Here is a 21,638-nt window from a genome sequence, read left to right on the forward strand (position 1 = left end):
ACAAAAACAGCCATAAAAGAAGTAACAAAATGGCAATAAATATATACTATCAATAATTACTTTGAATGTAAATGAACTAACCACTCTAATCAAAAGACATAAGGTGATGGAATGAATAAATAAAACAAGACTCTATATGCTGCCTACAAGAGACTCATTTCAGACCTAAAGGCACATGCAGATTGAAAGTGAAGGGATGGAAAAGCATTTATCATGTATATGGGTGTGAAAAGAAAGCCAAGGTAGCAATATTTATATCTGACAAAATAGACTTTTAAACAAAGACTATAACAAGAGCCAAAGAAGGATACTATATGATCATTAAGGGGACAATGCAAGGAGATCTAACAGTTGTAAATATTTATGCATCCAACATGGGAGCACCCAAATATTTAAAGCAGTTAGTAACAAACATAAGGAAATAATAGAGAGTAATACAATAATGGTAGAGGACTTTAACACCCCACTTAACATCAATGCACAGATCATCCAAACAAAATCAAAATGAAACAGTGGCTTTGAATGACACACTGGACCAGGTGGATTTAACAGATACATGCAAAATATTGCATCTTAAAACAGCAAAATATACATTCTTTTCAAGGGCACATGGAACATTTTCCAGAATAGATCACATATTAGGCCACAAAACAAGTCTCAACAAATTCAGAAAGATCAAAGGCAATCCATGCATCTTTTGTGACCACAACACTGTGAAATTAGAAATGAACCACCAGAAAAAATCTGGAAACACAACAAATACCCGGAAGCTAAATAACATGCTACTAAGTAATGAATGAAGTCAAAGAGGAAATCAGAAAATACATGGAGACAAATGAAAATGAAAACACGGTGGTCCCCAAAATTTTTGAATTCTATTTTAAAAGGAAACTTTATAGCAATACAGGCCTACCTCAGGAAGGACAACAGATCTCAGGTAAACAACCTAACATTACACCTAAAGGAGCTAAAAAGAAGAACAACAACAACAAAAAAAAAAAATCCGAAGAAAGAAATAATAAAGATTAGAGCAGAAATAAATGAAGTAGAAGCTTAAAAAAAATAGTAGAATAGGTCAACGAAAGCAGAAGCTGGTTCTTTGAAAAGATCAACAAAATTGATAAGCCATTAGCCAGACTCCTCAAAAAGAGAGAGAGAGGGGTCTCAAAATCAGAAATGAAAGAGGAGAAATAACTGACCAAAAATACAAAGGATTATATGGGAATATTTTGAAAAATCATATGCCAACAAATTGGGCAACTTAGAAGAAATGGGTAAATTCCTAGAAACCTGCAACTTTCCAAAATTGAATAGGAAAAAATGGAAAGTTGGAAAAGACCGATTACCAGAAATAAAATCAAAAAGATTGCCAGCAAACAAAAGCCCAGACCAGATGGCTTCACTGCAGAATTCTAGCAAGCATTTAAAGAAGAGTTAATACCTGTTCTTCTCAAACTACTCCAAAAAATAGAAAAGGAAGGAAAACTTCTAAATTCATTCTACAAGACATGCATTACCTTGCTCCAAAAAAACAAAGACACTAGAAAAAAAACTACAGGCCAATATCTCTGATGAACATAGATGCAGAATTCCTCACATAATATTAGCAAACCAGATCCAACAATACATTAAAAAATATATATATTCACCACCAAGTGGGATTTATTTCCAGGATACAAGGATTCCTCAGTATTCACAAGTCAATCAACATGATACATTGCATCAATAAGAGAAAGGATTAAAGACATGTGATCATTTCAGTAGACACAGAAAAAGCATTTGACATAATAAAACATCCATTCATGATAAAAACCCTCCACAAAGTAGATTTAGAGGGAACATACTTCAACATAACAAAGACCATATATGAAAAACCCAGAGCTAACATCATCCTCATTGGGGAAAAACTGAGAGATTTTCCCTTAAAGTCAAGAACAAGACATGGATGTCCACTCTCACTTGTATTCAACATAATACTGGAAGTATACAAAATCACTGTACAGAAATCCATAGCATTTTTATACACTAATAATAAACCACAGAAAGAGAAATTAAGAAAACAATCCCATTTATAACTGCACCAAAAATAATAAAATATCTAGGAATAAACTTAACCATGGAGGTGAAAGACCTGTACTCTGAAAACTATAAAACATTGATGAAAGAAATGAAAGATGTCACAAAAATAGAAAGACATTCCATGCTCATGGGTTGGAAGAACAAATGTTGTTAAAATATCCATACCAAAGCAATCTACAGATTTGATGCAATTCCTGTCCAAATATCAATAGCATTGTTTACAGAACTAGAACACATAATCCTAAAATTTGTATGGAACCACAGAAGAACACAAATAGCCAAAACAATCTTGAAAAAGAGCAAAGCTGGGGCGCCTGGGTGGCGCAGTCGGTTAAGCGTCCGACTTCAGCCAGGTCACAATCTCGCGGTCTGTGAGTTCGAGCCCCGCGTCAGGCTCTGGGCTGATGGCTCAAAGCCTGGAGCCTGTTTCCGATTCTGTGTCTCCTCTCTCTCTGCCCCTCCCCCGTTCATGCTCTGTCTCTCTCTGTCCCAAAAATAAATAAATGTTGAGGAAAAAAAAAATTAAAAAAAAAAAAAAAGAAAGAAAAAGAGCAAAGCTGGAGGCATCACAATTTGGACTTCCAAGTTATATTACAAAGCTGTAGTAATCAAAATAGTATGGTGCTGGCACAAAAATAACTACATAGATCAGTGGAACAGAATAGAAAAGCCCGAAATGAATCCACAGTTACATGGTGAATTAATCTTCAACAAAGCAGGAAAGAATATGCAACAGACAAAAGACAGTCTGTTCAACAAATAGTGTTGGGAAAACTGGACAACAACATACAAAAGAATGAAACGGACCACTTTCTTACACCATCCACAAAAATAAAATCAAAATGGATGAAAGACCTAAACGTGAGACCTGAAACTATAAAAATCCTAGAAAGGAATGCAGGCAGTAATTTCTCTGCCATCAACCGTAGCAACTTTTTCTAGGTAGGTCCCCTGAGGCAAGGAAACCAAAAGCAAAAGTAAACATAGGACCACATCAAAATAAAAAGCTTCTTCATAGTGAAGGAAACAATCAACAAACGAAGACAACTGACTAAATGGGAAAATATTATTTGCAAATGACATATGATAAAGGGTTAGTATCCAAATATATAAAGAACTTATACAACTCAACACCCAAAACCAAACAATAAATCCAATGAAAAAATGAGCAGAAGGGGCACCTGAGTGGCTCCATCAGTTAAGCGTCTGACTCTGGACTGTTGGTGAGGATGTGGAGAAAAAGGAGTACTCATGCCCTGCTGTTGGGAATGCAAACTGGTGCAGCCACTGTCAAAGACAGTATGAAGGTTCCTCAAAAAGTTAAAAATAGAACTACCATATAATCCAATAATTGCACTACTGAGTATTTACCCAAAGAATACAAAACCATTAATTCAAAAGGATTTCTGCGCCCCTGTGTTTGTTGCAGCATTATTTATAATAGTCAAATTATGGAGACAGATCAAGTGTCCATTGACTGATGAATGGATAAGGAAGAGTGGTGTATATATGCAGTGGAATATTATTTAGCCATAAAAAGAATGAAATCTTGCCATTTGTAATGACATGGATGGAGCTAGAATATAATGCTAAGTCAGGGAAAGACAAATACCATATGATTTCACTCATGTGTGGAATTTGAAAAACAAATTAATGAAGTGGGGGGCAGAGATAGAGAAGCAAACCAAGAAATAGACTCTTAACTATAGAGAACAAACTGATGGTTACCAGAGGGGAGGTGGGCAGGGAGACAGGTGAAATAGATGACTGGGATTAAGGACTGTACTTATCATGATGAGCACTGAACAGTATGTAGAATTGTTGAATCACTTTATACCTGAAATTAATGTAGCACTGTATGTTTACTGGGACTAAAATTAAAAACTTAACGAAAAATTTTAAAAAATATTTTATTGGTGGCAGGGAGCTTGTTACATAAAGAGGAAAACCAGTATTCTGAAGCTGATTGTGTATAGTTTTATTGTTTCATGTAAAGCCAGAAATTTTTTATTATATGGTTGTAGAGGTAACCACTGATATCTGCGGTATCTTTAGAGAGCTACTGAAAATATAGGCATTTTTCCTTCCTTCACCATGTTTTCATGATATAAATTAGATAAGGAAGGGTTTGTTAGAGAAATTTATTTACCTTAAGTTCACTGTTTTCACAATTACAATAGAGTATCAGCATACTTCTAGTGTTATGAGGGAAAGGAGGAGAGGGAGGGAAGGAAGGATTTGGTTTTGGGAGGGTTTTTTTGTTTGGTGAGCACAATTTTGAGTTTTTCTGTGGTTATTTATCATAATATTAAATAATAGCGGCAATAAATGTTTTTACTGTGTAGTAAAATCATAAGGATACTGTATTTAAATAAAACTAAATAGATCAATGAAAGTTTTATAGTGTAAATAGCTAAAGCTATTTTAGTACTTTTATTATTTATCTGTTGGGATATGCATGCTCAGGAATCTTTTATTGATAGGGCACACACACACAAAAAAAGTTTAGAAATGACTCCATCTAGCTTCTAACACATTTTTCGCCCATTAAAATAATTACCCATAATTTTTCATGCCTCAATATTAGGATGTCACTATAGAATTATTTCAGAAGATGATACAACATTGATAGTACTTGTTTCTTTCTTTTTTTTTTTAATACACTTTCCTTATCAAGGGTGACAAACCAAAACAAAAGCCTGAACATGTAAAAACCCAGGGTGCTAGAAATACAAACTCAGTTCATTCAAACTCAAGCTCATCCAGACCCTGGTCGCAATCCCTAGTGAGGTACATGTGAGCACCAAGTCAGGGAGAGGGGGACAGGAGTGATGCCAAGAGAAAGGGTGGGAAGGGGACTCCCATAGGCCCCTAGGGATCACCCTCACAGTGGTACCTCCACCTTCCCAGTGACAGTGAAGACATACTAGGCCCTAATCTTTTGACCCTCACCCCAGCCCTGGCCAGGGTTTCGAATGCCAATCCCAAATGGTTCTACCCTCCCTTGCTCCAGCCTCACTTCCACCCTCACTCTTCTCCACACTCTTCCCTGTGATTAGTAGCAGGTTAGGATACTGTGTGAGCCACAGTGAGGCTGGGGGCCAGGAGAGGCAGAGTGGAGACAGGTGAAGAGAGGAGACGAAGAGCTGTCCAAGGATCCCTCTCTTCATGGGATCCCAGACCGTGCAATCAGCAACTCTTTTGCGTCCACTCAGATCTGAGAAGGTGCACTGTGGGCATAAGCAGCTATCCTGGAGACCTGCTGTAAGTCGGAAAAAAGGGATGGGCTCGCTGGCCAGCCTTTGGTGGGGCTGGCTGGTTTGAGATGGCAACAGCAGCAGTTTCTTCAGTGGGTCAGGCTGCAGCTCAGCACAGCCAAGCGGGTGCTGGGCAGTACTTTTTTCTAAAACCTATGTGTTTGCTGTCATGAAGGTAATTAAAAATCATTTCACTTTGCAAGGTTTTCATATACAAGTGATTTGGTTTTTCTCGCTTCCACTTGTGTTCATAAAAATTAAAGCAAAATTTAGCTTTTTGTAAAAAGCACTTTTCCCACATTGTTTCAATTCCATGTCATTTGATGTATAGTAAATTCTTTGTGTTCATTTCCTGGTCTTAGGATACTGGGAAAGCACAAAGCTTCTAACATTGTGATCCTAGTGTTGGGAATAAAAATAATGTTTAGCTGCAGAAGGTATTTGGGAAAACTATATCTGAAAGGTACATCTGACTTATAATAGGAATAACTCTGGGAAAGGTTAGTCCTACTGTTTAAACCCTAATATTTATAAAAACAAATCAGATGTTCTTTCCCTTAACACATATACCATGCTTTCTTTAAATCTGTTACATTATACTAACATCTGGATAAATATAAAGATCAAACTCAGGTGTAATTTTGTCTTTGGACTATTTTTTGAGAATAACTTAAATATGAATTTTTATACCACATGTGCCATGCAATTTGATACATGACTTTATGTGTACAATTTTCCTAAATAAATCTATCATGTAAAGTTAGATGTATTAAAAAATTGAACTGCCCATATGTCATCAGTGTGTGACTATGTACACATTATCTAACTTCTTATGGAAGAATGATGTAGCATATCCCTGAGCTACTAAATGATAGCCATAGTATGACTATTTACACTAATGTTTTTAATAAAATTAGATCTAATTTGGTCACTTTTTTATTTTAGCGAAGAGTAACCAGAATTCAACAAATAGAGAAGGACATACTTCGTATACGACAGCTTTTACAGTCCCAAGCCACAGAAGCAGAGGTTGGTAAATTGTTTCTTTTTCATTTACAGATACAAAAATAGGTAATTATTCTAAGAGAAGAAAATATGTATAATTAATGTGACATTGAAATATAGATGTTCTTCTAGAGAATGGAGACACTTCATAAGTTTTTTTCATGAAATTAAATGAATTATCAAAAACCTTGACTATGTTGATCTTTTAATAACTCCTATGCAATTAAAATTTATCGAGCCATAAATACAGATACCTTACTTCAGTTATCAAATTACATATAATCAGATAACTGACTTAATTTGGCTATTATCAACTAGTAAATAAGCTATAACTTGTATGTAATTCATGATTAAAATTCATCATACAAAGTTATTTATGCTTGCTCCACAATCCTCATTAAAATGACACTAAAAGGATGAAATTAAAAAGGCAGAGACAAGGGAGGTAACATCATAAAATTTGGGGAACTGAAAAGCAGGTAAATAAATGCACTGTTTTAGCATATGGCAGTGAAGTAACCCCTAAGTCAGCAATAGAAAGTCATGAAGCAACTCATTTTATACTGTGGAGTTCCAAAACAGTTACCTCTGGATGTGAAGATTAAAAAAAGTGACTAAAATTTTAGTGAGAGGATGGTTGAAAATGGTTAAGAAGCAGGTGGCACCTCCAGAGCCTGTCTTTAACTCTCAGTAGCTGGGTGAGTTCTTTCTAATCCCAGCAAAAGATGAAGGACTTATTCTAGAAAGAAGAAAAGATCTTCAGATAGGGGTAAGCCCAGTGTAACTGAAATTACATGCTAAAAACTGAATTGAGTGAAAATTTACCTACTGAATGCTGAAACCCTCACTGAATCCAGGCTTATAATACAGACAAGGTGCTAGAAGCAACTTCTTTAAGAAATGTGATGTGCTCGCTTCGGCAGCACATATACTAAAATTGGAACGATACAGAGAAGATTAGCATGGCCCCTGCGCAAGAAATGTGATTAACCCAAGAAAACAGACCTAAATGTACTGACATTGGAGGATTCCCCAATAAAACGACACAGTTGGACCACCCAAAAAAATAGCTGTAGTTGCCAGTCTTTATCCCTCATGTATAGAGCTTCACTTAACCTTTTCATAGGTAGCCCATTCCGAAGTAGGGATGGACTATGCAGAAAGAAGAACACTTTAAAACATAAAATGAACATTAATGTTCTCAGATAAATGATAATGCATCCATAGTGCAAAGAAACCATGGTACACAAAAGGAATATTCAAAGAATTCAGGAAAGAGTTCTTAGGAATTAAAATTGTGGTAGCAGAAATGAAAACTCAGAGTAGAAGATAAATTTTCCGGAAAATAGAACAGAAAGATATGAGATGAAAAACAGAAAAGATGAGAAAATCAGAGAATCATTCCTGGAGGGTTCAATATTCAAATAAAGAGGAGTTCCAGAAAGAGAATGGAGGAGCTAGAGGGAGCAAATGATCACAGAAGTAAATTAAAATATCCCAGAACTGGGGGGCATAGTTTTCCAAATAAAATGGTCTCTCCAATATCTAACACCACAGATGAAAATAATCCCACAGCAGGCACATGATGGTGCCATTTCATCTCACTAGAAATAAAAAGAAAGTCCTAAAACATTCTGGAGAAAGGAAAACAACTTCACACATACAAACAAAAATATAAATGTCTTTAGATACATAAACAGCAACACTAGAAGCTGTGACGTAGAATACCAACTTCTTAAAACTTCTGAAAGAAAATTATTTCCAGCTATGTTCTAATACCTGTTCCCTGACATACTGGGTGTCCTATAATTCTACTCAGTTCTGAAACTACCCAGAGTGTAGACCCCATATTTAAGGGTAAAGTCATTCCCAAGACTACTACCATCACTTCAGACACCAACTGCAAGTATCAGGCATCCCCAAGCAAACTGCACTTTACTTTGCTCACCTTCCTGTAAATTCTACCCTAAGTGGGGATGTTCCACTACAATTCACTTCTGACAGTAACTACCTAGAGTTAACATAACACATACAGGTTAATGGTAGAGTCCTTCACAAAAATAACCCCACTTCACATGCCAAGCTACCCATACTTCTGCCCAACTGGTTACAAAATTGGGGCTTCCCACACCTGCCTAGGTTCAGTAGTTCACTGGAATGACTCAGAACTCATTGGAAATACTACACATACAGTTACAGTTTTATTTTAGAGGATTCAGATCAGGAACAGCCGAATGAGGAGACTTACAGGGCAAGATGTGGGGCAAGTGAGGGATAAAGAATGCAGAGCTTCCATGCTCTCATAGAGTTTGGATACATCATTCCCCCACACATCAGTATGTTCATCAACCAGGAGGCTCCACTAAGCTTCAGTGTCCAGAGTTTTATTGGGGTTTCATTATGTAGACATGCTTGATTAAATAAGTGACTATATGATTGACCTCAATTTCCAGTCCCCCTCTTCCTCCTCCCTGGAGACTTGTCTGACCCAAAGTTCCAATTTTCTAGTGACCTGTTTCTTTATGCCTGACTCTTAATATCATAGGAACTTTGGCTGCAGTACATCCGAATTTGAAATATATAGAAACGTGTTTGCTAAGTAGGCAGTTTAAGTACAAGTACAATTAAGTCCTACTCTTAAAAGCAGTTTTAACGTGGCTGTCCTAAGCCAATGAAAGCCAAATAATATATGTATAATATAAGGAATAAGTTGTCCATTTTGCAGTGTTGACTCTTAAAGACTAGAAAAAAAATGGTGTCTCTCCTCCTTTTTCAGTTTCACTAGTATTGTTACATGGTACTATTCTGGTCGTTATAACCTCTTTGACTTTACAGTGTAGTTTATCTTTTTTTTTTTTTCCTTGATTAAACTTATTACACTCTATTTTTAAAGTTATTTTTAAAGAGGCAGCCTTTTGTTTTCATTGAGCAACACTGCATTTTATATTTTCTCTTCTGACATTTTCTGCTTTGAGTTTCCACTGCCAAGTTTCTCACTTCTTTAGTTATGTTTTTTTTCTTCCATCTTTTTATATTCTGATTATTACTGTTTGTCTGCATCTAACAAGTTCTTTTATATTTTGAAATCAATATTCACATTTGTTTTTTTAGTTGATTGAATTTTTTATTTGTATGAAATAGCTCTCCTTATTACATTTAATGCTCTTCACCTTAAATTTCGTTGTTTGCTATTAATATTACTACACTAGCTTTTATCATTTTCCCACTATAACATATTCCCTCCCTGTATTTCCAAAATTTCCAACTTTCTGGCTTCTGGAAAGCCCTAAAAAATTGTCATTTGTTAATTGCAATCCTTATTTTTCAGCATCAGTATAAGTTTATTGCAGGTTGGGGACTTGTTCATGTTGTTTGGATTTGTTCAAAACTTTTTATTCATATCATTGGATTTGGGTCCAACTATCTACCATTGTGATCCAGTCTCTCTTGCTTTCTTTTGTTATGAAAATGATTATGTCAGTCATAGCCTACAGTAGTTACATTTAGTCTACTAGTTCAGTGAATGTACGTTAAAGGAAGGTGCCATCTCACGTTTAAGAAAGAACCAAAATCTTTTTTTTAATTTTGCTTTTTGAAGTTTTTTTATTCCATTGTCGTTGTTTTGCTAATATAGATAAGTGGGAGAAGGTGGAAAATGGAGAAAACCAGGGTTTGGACACTCATAAATTAGTTCATACTCCATGTATACAGGGAAAGAGAAGATTTCTGTCAAATAATTTCTCTACAATGAAGCATATTTCTTACAGCACTGTCTTTGTCCTACCTGCTGACAACTCTGATTTAGGGTTTAAATGCTGTACATAATTCAAGTGATATAATTATTGCACATGATTCAAATCTCAAAAGTTACAAAAAGATATGTGAGACAGCCTGTGCTACCACTTTCTTGTATATCTTTTCAGTTGGGTTATTTACTGACAAACAAATACGTTTGGGGAGATCAAAAAGATAGGAGCTGTGAGAATTTTAGCATGGTTGTAAAATCTCTAGATAGCCAGTGAGAAATATTTATTAAAATCCTATGCAAAGTACTTTTACAACTCATTAATAGGGAGATAGCTCAATTTTAAAATGGGCAAAAGATCTGAATAGACATTTCACCAGAAAATATACAGGAATGGCTGATAAACATGAAAATAAGCTTACCATCATTAGTCATTAGGGAAGTGCAGATCAAAACTAGAGTGATATCCCACCTTACCCCATTAGGATGGCTATAATCATAAAGACAGTAATAAACATTGGCAAGGATGTGGATAAATACATGCCATCATACATTGCTATTGAGAATGTAAAATCGTATAACCACTTGAAAACAGTTTGGCAGTTACTTAAAATATTAAACATAAAGTCAGCATGTGACCCAGCAATTCCACTTCTAGGCATACCCGTCCAAGAAAGTGAAAACATGTGGCCACACAAAGACTTTAACTTGAATGTTTTATAGCAGTATTATTCATAATAGCCCCAGAGTAGAAACAGTGCAAATGTATATCAACTCGTGAATAAATAAACACAATGTGTATATCCTTACAATGGAGTACTGTTTGGCTGTAAAAAGGAGTAAATTGGTGATACATACTATAACATGGATCAACATCAAAAACATTATGCTGAGTAAAAGAAACCAGACATGTAAGCCCATATATTTCATTTATAAAAAATGTCTAGAAAAGGCAAATTTATAAAGACAGAAAGTGGATAAGCCAGAGACATGAATGGGAATGAGGATTGACTGTAAGTGAGCACAAGGAATCTTATTAGAATGGTGAGAATGTTCTAAAACTGGATTATGGTGATGCTTGGTAAGCTTACAGAAAAATTGTTTAAAATGGGTGTATGTTGTGGTATATAAATACCTCAACAATTTTTTTTTAATTTTTTCAGCCCTAGGGTAGACAACTTTGAGGAAGTTGTCCAGCAATGCTGGAAATGAGATCTCTAGTTAGATTGTTCTTTTTTTTTTTTTAAGTTTGTTTATTTTTAGAGAGAGTGAGCACAAGTGGGACAAGGGCAGAGGAAGAGGGAGAGAGAGAGAATCCCAAGCAGTCTCTACAATGTCCTCATGGAGTCTGATGTGGGACTCAAACCCACGAACTGTGAGACCATGACCTAAGCCGAAACTAAGAGGGGGATGCTTAACCCCCTGAGCCATCCAGGCACCCCAGGATTATTCTTTCATAAGAATCAGCAATAGTTTCTTTACCTTCAGTGTTAGCAGTATCTTTGGACAGTGATAAAGAGTGCAGGCAGGCCTGTAGCCTAGGATCAGTAAAAGAATAAAGGGAAGTAAATAACAAATAAGGAAAGAAGAAAAAGGAAAGAAAATAAAGATAGTAAGTGTTAAATATTAGTTTAGTTAATATTAGTTAAATATTAGTTTAGTGATATTAGTCTGATCACAAGTCAGACTTGTGATCCCCACTCTGGCTCTGCCATTTACTAAGTATGTGACCTCAAGCCAGATATTTATATTATCTGTTTCTCAGTTTCTTTATCTGTATAGTGGGGATAATAATAATACCTATGTCACAGAGCTGGTATGAGGATTAAATGAATCAATAGATGCCAAGTGATTAGTGCAGAGTAAACATTAGACTTTTTTTTAACTTTATCATATTCATCATCCTCACCATCATCAAATGGGCCTGGTAACCCTTCAGGACTACTGTGTTTCTGTGGATCTCCATTCTTCTCTTGGAAATGACTTATCTCCCTCCCTTTAATAATTCCACCTCCTCCTTCCTAGAGAAATCAGAACTGTCTGCCCTTCCTATCAGGAAGCATTCTACCTTCCTTCTTGTGCTTTGGATTTTCAACTCCTGCCTTTTCAGGGACTTCTTACTCTTACTTCTTTTCTCACATTTATCTTCTTCAGTGGTACCTTTGTATTGACATTTAAACATCCTCAAGTCAAGACTCAAGTCTTCATAATATAAAATGAACCTTCCTCAATTCTGCCTCTCCCTGCAGCTGTCTTCCTTCATCTGTCCCCTTCTCTCCCTCATTGTCTTTTCCCACTTCCCCACTCTAAAGGTGTTTCTAGACTCCAAGTCTGTATTTTCTTCCCACCATCCTCTTAAAATACACCAATCTAGTCTCTACTCCCAAATGGATCATCAGCGACTTCTGTATTATTAATTAAATTGGTATTTTCAATCTTAATCTTGACATTTTCTACATTATTTAACGCTTCCTGTTTCTTGAAATATTCTTCTCTTGGCATCTATGACAACTGTTTTTTGGTGTTTTCCCACCTCTTTGGCTTTTATAGGCTCATGTTCTTTTATCTGGACATTAATTATAGGCATTCCTTAAATCTTCTCTTTTGTCTGTATTAGCTCTCCCTTAGACCATCTCATTAATGCTTAGAGCTTCACTTACCTTCTATACACTGTTGGCTCTCAAATTCATTTTCTAGCCCTGAGTTCCAGACTCCTAAATCTGTCTGCCTACTCTGAATCTCTACTAAGATGTCTCAAAGATACTTTAAATCCAATATATCCAAAACATAATTAATGATCTTCTCCTAAGTCCTTCCTACCATGCCTCTACCTCCTCCAAAAAATCCTCACGCCCTTACTATTACCTTCTCTGCACATGACACCATTATTATTCAGTTGTGTAAGCTAAGGAACAAAGCAATTATTCTTGACACCACATCTCTTCCTTACTCCATATCCAATCATATCAAGTTCTTCAGATTTACCTCTCTGTCTCTACTTCTTTTATCTTTATCACTGCTTGCCTAGTGTCAGGTACCATCATCTCACACTCACATTGATATATTAGCCTCCAAACTGGTCTCTATGTTTCCTATCTACTTAGGCCATTTAAATTTAAAATTAAAATTTTACCTTAAAAGATCAATTTATATTAACTTTTCCCATTAATAATCTAGTATTGGTTATGTGAGGGCAGGAGTGACATATGAGAATTATACTAAAATTCAACAAAGTAAGATTTATTGTTTTTACCTTTTTTTTGTTCTGTTCTCTGCACATGATTTTTTGATGTACTAGAACAAACCATGCCCCCTCCTACTCTAGGTCCGTCATCTTTTTATCTAAAACCTTCCTCTAACCCTGTCCCTTTTCCCAGAATTCCTGGGAATCCTATTTTTTAGGTCTCAGTTCTGACAGTACTTCCCTAAGAGGACTCTTTCCCAAACTCAGGCCTTGTGATATCCCTCTGCTATACATTCTCACAGCACTTTGTACTCGTTATTTCAGTGTGTTTGTCAAAGTTTTAACTTTATTGTTAGCTCTCTCATTATTTGATAGTATCCCTGATGAGACAGTAAGCTTGAGCACATAGAGCAATGTCTGGTTTTGCCAGCCCTGTAGTCTCCAGCACCTAGTACAAGTAACAGAGCAGATGCTCAATAATTACTTTTGCATTGACATCTTTAATTATGTTAGTGTAAAGTCTTTGTGTTTTTAGTGGTTTTTGATTCATTTTATCTCTCGATTGACTTCGTGTATGTCTCTACTTTTGTTGAATTTGTTGAATTTTCTAGTGTGATTTTCAGATGATACAATTCTTTTTCTGAATTATTGGGGCTTCCTCATTCTTGCCTACATATAACTCATGCTGGCTTATTGATGGAAATATTGCATGAAAAGTAACTTTTAAGTCACATTTTAAATGGTTTAGGAAAGCTTGGTATGTAAAGAAATTTTAGTGGAAGCCATTTTGTAATTTATTTATCACTATTAAATATGCCAAGTTTCTTAAAGGGTAATTTTTATTTAGAGTATCATTTTCCTAGAGCAAGCAAGCACATTTGTAATTGTTGCTATGAAAAATAATGGAAAAATTATTTTACTTATTTGATTCTGCAGTGGTATTTTTACAGAGTGACTGCTGTGTACTGGATATAATCTATCCTGAAATGACTGCTTTTACTGGATATAATCTGTCATTTTCATTTCATATAACAGATGGTGGTTACATTAAAAAAGGTTTTTGGTTTTATTCATATCAGATTCTAAGAGCTTATTGATTTCATCTGACTTTTATTAGCAGAGGATGTATATATATTCTGTGTATAAATATACCTATACGGAAGGTATTTGTAAGCTTAGGTAATAGTTTAACTGTTAATGTTTGCAGCTACATTGAATGCCAGAACCATGTGACCTTGTGGAAGAGACACTTATTTATTCTAGTGGGGTTATATCCCTGATAGTGATGTGAGCACAGCTGGTGGAGGATGGTGTTTCTGTGAGTCTCAGAAAATCCTTTGTCTTGTGCGGCTCTAATGCTCAAGGGACACACTTCACTTTCCTCCTGCTGAAATAGTCGACTGCCAACCATGCTGGAGGTTATGAAGTATAAAGTGCAGTTCTTTGCTTTTGTAAACCTATATAATTGATACATTCAGAGCTTTAATACAGGACAGGAAAAAAAGCTGTGGGCTAAGAAAGCAAACACCATTTTTGCATGTAATGATATTAACTCCATATTAACAGAGGTCATCTCAGAGCAAGCATGAAGCCGGCTCACATGAAGCTGAGCGGCAGAATGAAGGTCAAGGAGTGGCAGAAATCAACATGGCAACTCCTGGTAGTGGTCAGGTAAAGAAATTTATTGGTTTTCTTTTTAATTAACTATTTAAATATTTCTAAAGGAATATGGGGTGAGATAGTCCTCAGAATGATCTGTAAATCTTATTGATTTCCTTAATCCTGAATGGAAATCTCCAGAAGAATTCAGTGCCAAAATGCTATATCATTTTTCTTTATTACATCTAACAATAACGTTTCAAAATTTCTAATTTAGAGCTATATTTTATACCTCTAAATTCTGTATTTCTGTTTTAGTCTGAAATGATTAGCATGAGTAGAGGGGTTTTTTTGAAAAATAAATGCTAAGCTGCATTTTGCTTATATATATGATTTGACCTAGTTGTTATTGCTTGCATTGAACAGATTTGCTCTTTCTCTAAGGCATTCTTTGAAAGGGATTATTTGCAAAGACATTTTTATGTTTTTAAAAATGATCATAAGGACTTTGTTATAATTCTTTTCTTCTTTTGTACTTTAACATTACATAAATCTGAAATCAAAATTTTATAATTGAAAAAAATGATACTAATGCTCATAAAAAGTAAAGAGACCTAGCCTAGTCATGTTTAACCATTATCACATCATTGCTAGCAAAATTGTGGAAGTCAACTTGATTTTTTTTGTTTAATGTAAAACGGTTGTCTTGTTATCCTGCCTTTAGTTTTCTATTAGAGTTTTATTGGAATGCATCCTCATATGACAGAATTTTCCTTGGGGTGTTACGTATTCTCCACATTTTTTTCAATGAATATTTTTTTGTTGTAAATGAGTGATTTTTTAAAATAGAATTTCACTAAGTTTTTAAAGATAATTTCCCTACTCATGATGTAAAATACTCCTTTAGTGTCTCTGGTTGTTTTTGATGATACTATATTTTTTAAAAAGGAATGTATTAAAATTTAAAGCTTAAAATGTCTCATAATCATGTAAATTTATTTTACTGAGTTAAAAAAAGAGATACTTCATTTTTAGTATTACTAATTACCATTATACTGGGGGAAAACTTCAGCTATAAATGGTAAACTGGGGCAAAAGAAATTATATTTAACACATTTGAGTTATTCTTTATATTTTGGAAATTTGTCGGGAAGTTTATATTTTCCTCCACATATCTAGAAAGAAGAAAATTTTTATGTTCTTGACAGAAAAAAATTGTTTGCCTCGGATTAGACCACCTATTAATGCTTTGGATCATGTTCCAGTTATTACGTATTTTAAAGTCTCATTTATCAATAAGTTGTCTATCCCATTTAAAATCTAATAACTGAGGGGTGCCTGGGTGGCTCAGTTGGTTAAGCATCTGACTCTTGATTTCAGCTCAGGTCATGATCTCACAGTTCATGAGTTCAAGAACCGATTTGGGCTCTGTGGTGACAGCTCGGAGCCTGCCTGTGATTTTCTCTCTCCCTCTCTGCTCCTTCCCTGCTTATGAGCATGCACTCTCTTGCTCTTTCTCAACATAAATAAACTTTAAAAATAATAATAATTGGATCCTTACCACACTTTTTATATCAGAATTAATTCTAAGTAGATTAGATTTCATGTCAAAAATAAAAATTAAAAATATAAAAAGATTAGAAAATATATACATATAAAGATTAGAAAAATGTGGGTAGAATGATTATAATCATGAGGGAAATCATGAGGTGGGAAAACGGAAAAAATCAGTAGCTTTCACATAAAAACGTAAAACTCAAGTACACCATAAAATTATGGCAAGGTTACAAGACAAAAATTAAGATCTCATTATTTACAATTATTTATAACAAGAAAAAGTTACATTTCAAAATACATAAAGAGTATAAATTAATTAAAGATCATTAAAACATGAACAAATGACATGACATGAACAGGAACTAAAAAGAAAAATAAAATGACTTTTAAACATATGGAAAGGTCATCAGTGGGGCACCTGGGTGGCGCAGTCGGTTAAGCGTCCGACTTCAGCCAGGTCACGATCTCGCGGTCCGTGAGTTCGAGCCCCGCGTCAGGCTCTGGGCTGATGGCTCAGAGCCTGGAGCCTGTTTCCGATTCTGTGTCTCCCTCTCTCTCTGCCCCCTCCCCCATTCATGCTCTGTCTCTCTCTGTCCCAAAAATAAATAAACATTGAAAAAAAAAATTAAAAAAAAAAAAAAAGAAAGGTCATCAGTTTCATAGTAATGATATATAAATATCAACTATAGCCAAAATAAGATTTTTTTTTTTTTTTGGATGCCATTGGGTAGACAAAGATCATTAACACTCAGCATTGATAATGGTAAGTTTATAGGCATTCTCATGTGTGAAATGGAACAACCTTTCTGAAAAGCAGTTTTGTAAATAAGCATCTAAATTTCTAGCTGTACCTGCCTTGTGGGTCATCATTGCAATATCTAACATTTTTATGCTATGAGGTAATCAGTCAAGAGTGTTCAGACATGTTTGAAGAGATTCATCATATTATTTGTAATAACAAAAATTAGAAATAAATGTATATTAATCAATAGGTAACTGAGTAAATTATCATTTGACTGAGATAAGTGGTTAAATGGCTCTGGAGTCAGCAGTCCCGGGATTAATCCCATTCCTCTGCTAACTAGCTGAGAGACTGATCTTGGACAAGTATAAACTCTGAGCTTCAGTGTTTCCTCTAGCAAAATAAGATGATATCGTTGTGAGAACTAAATGCGATATGTACTTAATACAGTTCTTGGTGGATATAGACACTCATTAAACATAATAGCTTGTTGTTAATAACTAATAATTATGATTTTTTAAGTAAAATTATGTGCCAGATGTCATAGTAGACTCTGGAGAGATCGAATTGAAGAGGACAAACAATCCCAGGCCTCATAGAACCTACGTGGTACATGAAACATCCATACAAATGTTAGAAATGATAAATTAGATCTCTGTTTATATAGAGATCTTCTATTTCAGCCTTGCCTTTTCTAGTATATTTTTCATATTATAATCAGAGTGATCCTTCCAAAATACCTGCTTATATTGCTTATCTATTTAAACCTTTCAGTGGCTACCCACTGCCCAAAGAATAAAATCCAAATTCTTTGTTGCCTGCTTTTTCAACATTATCGCTATATGCCCCCATTTCTCTACACTCCCTCAACTTCAGCTTCTTCGGGTCCTTGAGTATGTCCAGTCCTTCCACTCTCTGCCTGGAACTCTCCTCTGTTTCAGTTCACCAATATGTGTTCTACTCATCCTTCCCCTCAGTTTAAATGGCAGGCACTCTTCCAGGACATTTTCCTTGCTCCTGCCTCCCTAGAACTGATTAAGTGCTCTATCAGGTACTCTCTATTTCTGTTCTCACTGAATTTAGCACAATTTATTATAGGTTTAATTGTCTTCCTTTTTAAAACCCTTTAACCTGAACTATATTGCCATTGCTCACCATTGTAACCGAACAAACTAACATAGTACTTGACAGACAGTAAATGTTTAAATGCTTACTGAGTTTGGGGCACCTGGATGGCACAGTTGGTTAAGCATCCACCTTTGGCTCAGGTCATGATCTCATGGTTCATGGGTTCGAGCCCCGCGTCGGGCTCTGTGCTGACAGCTTGGAGCTTGCTTCAGATTCTGTGTGTCTCTCTGTCTGCCCCTCTCCTGTTTGTGCTCTGTGTCTCAAAAATAAATAAACATTAAAAAAAATTAATGTTTACCGAGTATTAATACATGCTATTAATTTAGAAAAATAATTTTAATATTTTTTCTTAAAATAAGTAATCTTCCATACTGTACATATGTATATGTGTGTACGTGCATAGAAAAATGAAGGAATATTCAAAATGTTACCAATGATATCTCTAGTGTTGGGATTATGTTGTTTTTACTTTCATATTTACATTTTTATGTATTGTGTGAATTTTTTGTGATGAACATGAGATCTGTTAAAAACATTGAATCGGTGGCAAGTATTCATTCTTCAAATGGTGAATTTTGATATTGCCATAGATTCTGTGGTAAATATGATAAGACATTTGTTTGGCAATATTAGCCATAGACTCTGCCACCAAATCGGTGTTTCTGTGGCACTAATATTGCTAATGTCATCTATTTGGTTACTTTTAGTCACTGTTTAAAACAATACTACAGCTACTCCAAATCCTGATGTAGCTGAGTGATCTATATCTGTGGGACTGTGATTCAATTAACCAAGATTCCTTTAACTATCTTAATAGGATCTATATACATGACAACCTCTTGGGATTTCTTTTTTTGTTTTATTATTTGCTCCAGAAATAAAAACCATTGACAGTAATTGAATATGAAAATCAGTTGTCTGACTCTCTCAGGATCAAAGTAGCATGATGCAGCAAAGCTCCTATCCTTGCGGACTTATCCCTATCACTGTGTGAAGTACATTGTACACCCTCTCTCACTGGTTTCTGGCCCACATCCTTTCTGCCAGAATGATCTTTACAAAGATTTAATCACCTCGTTATAAAACCCTTTATTGGCTTCCTTGGTTCTTAGAATAAGATAACCCTTTATTAGGACCTGTATAATCTAGCTCTTATCAAACTTGTCAGCTTTACGTCACACTTTGCTCTTACCACTTCAGCCACACTGGCCTGTTAGTAGCTCATATTTATTGGGCTTCCTTTTCCTGGGCATCCTGTGCACAATCTATGCCCCTTCCATATAGTACTCTTCTCATCCCATTTTACTCCATTAACATCAGTCCACGTGTCTTCGCGTTTAAGCATGACTTTCCCAAGAGGCTTGAACATACAAATCCCATTGTTATAGGCCACCTAGGACGTTCTTCTTCTTTGAAGAAGACTACATTTGCAGTTTACATTTATTTGTGTGATTATTTTATTAGTATTGATTTCCCCCACTAGACTAAACTCCAGAAGGGCAAAGATTTTATCTAGTTTTGTCCATTTTTCATATCCTAACAGTCCCTGGTAAATAGTAGATAACAGTAAATATATGTTAATTGGAAGGAAGATCTGGCATCCCTTCTAGAAATAGTGTTTCTTGATCTGTGATTAATCTCCCCTGGAAGTTAAATAGAAAGACGAAGTTAGAAGTAAATTATACAGGTCAGATCCCTGCTTGCTTAGTATATAACTGCATGTGTAATTCATTTATGAATTTGTTCTTAGCTTTTCTATTTAAAGTTTCGAACCAGATCTCTAGTGAGAGCCAGTAAGTAGTGATGAAGATCAGCCAAGAATGAGAAAGAAATGAAATGATAGGAGGACACTTTGCTGCTAATAAGCATTTTAAAACTTTTTACTATGCAAAACTTCAAACATATACAGAGGCAGATAGAATAATAGAGTAACCCACATGTACCCTGTCTACCTTGCCCTCCCATTTTATTTTTGAAGACGATCCGGCATCATCGTTTCTTCCATAAATATTTCACTCTGTATTTCCAAAAGATAAGAACACTTTTTAAAAATATACAACTATTTGGGCACCTGGCTGGCTCAGCCAGTAGAGCATGTAACTCTTGATCTCAGGGTCTCAACTTCAAGCTCTCACATTGGGCATAGAGCTTACTTAAAAAAAAAAAAAAAAAAAAAATATATATATATATATATATATATATGTGTGTGTAACTATATTGCCATTATTACATTCCCAAAGTATATTACATTCCCAAACTAATAGTAATATATCGGATTATCCAGTCAGTATTCAAATTTGCAGTTGTTTCATAAATGTCATAATTTTTCACAATTTATTTGACGCTTTTCAGGTAAGGTTTGTGATTGGGTTTGGTTATAGTCTTCAAAGTCTTTTAATCTATAGTTTCCTTTTTTGTCTCTTGTTTTCTGGATGTTTATTTGTTAAAGAACCAAAGCTATTTGTTTTATACAGTTTTCCAAAGTCTGGATTTTACTGATAACATCTCCATGGTATATAGTTTGACATTTCTATCTTCTGTATTTCCAGTAAATTGGTATTTGGATCTAGAGATAGAATTCGCCTTGGATTTTCAGTTGTTTTGTTTTGTTTTGTTTTTGCAAGTCTTTTTCAGAGTGGCATTATGGTCTTCTCATCTTTAGTCAGGAAACACATAATGTCTGGTTGTCTCTCTTTTTGTGATATTATCAGTAACTGATACCTTATGCCCAGCTCCATTAATTCATTAGGGGTGCAAAATTAGCTGGAATACTTCTGTAAAGAGAAACTTCTTCTTATGTACTCTTTGATTACTACCACATACAATTTGTTTCTGCCTTCAAAATGTTTACATTCTAGCTTTTCCTTTTGAAAGATTAAGAACTGCAACAGAATACCTGCCGATATTGCTATCTAGGTGGATGTTATTCTTATAATCATTATTTTTAATCATTAATGAATTGTGTTAGCTATGGCCTCTATTTTAATAGGTCCCACATATTTATCTGCAGCCCCAGATAAATATGTCCAGAGTTGCATCCTGGTTTTCACATGTCCATTTTTCCTGGGTGTCAGTATATTGAATGGTGATCTCACTTCCCACACTGAAACCTGTTATCTCTTCCTGAGTTTTATGTATTTTTTAATACCAGCATTATCCATGCATTTATCCAAGCTCAGTGCCTCCACGTTGTCCTTGGCTCCCAGTGTCTCTTTACTCACATCCAGTCAGTTAGCAAACCAATTGATTCTGTCCCCTACACATGCATATCCCCAGGGCACTCAGTCAGTTGAGAACCTGTATCAGGTTCTATGCTGAGCATGGAGCCTGCTTAAGATATTT

At 35.2% G+C, this 21,638-nt stretch overlaps 1 protein-coding gene and 1 non-coding gene across 4 annotated transcripts in view; both read left to right on the forward strand.

Annotated features, from left to right (window-relative positions):
- The window catches only part of APC (APC regulator of WNT signaling pathway), a 150,018-nt gene that overhangs the window by 101,420 nt on the left and 26,960 nt on the right, over positions 1-21,638 (forward strand). For all 3 annotated transcript variants that reach the window (XM_047090223.1, XM_047090232.1, XM_047090242.1), the window contains exons 7-8: positions 6,282-6,365; positions 14,837-14,941. In XM_047090223.1, the coding sequence (XP_046946179.1) occupies positions 6,282-6,365; positions 14,837-14,941 (189 nt within the window). The remainder of the gene's footprint in view (positions 1-6,281; positions 6,366-14,836; positions 14,942-21,638) is intronic.
- LOC124523101 (U6 spliceosomal RNA) lies at positions 7,249-7,354 on the forward strand. Its single transcript, XR_006964914.1, has one exon. It is a non-coding gene; the product is annotated as a U6 spliceosomal RNA (small nuclear RNA).

The sequence above is a fragment of the Lynx rufus genome, unplaced genomic scaffold, assembly GCF_022079265.1.
Source record: "Lynx rufus isolate CCGP_SWC_20201006 ecotype Redwood Valley unplaced genomic scaffold, mLynRuf1.p SCAF_1, whole genome shotgun sequence".
Taxonomy (NCBI): Eukaryota; Metazoa; Chordata; class Mammalia; order Carnivora; family Felidae; genus Lynx; species Lynx rufus.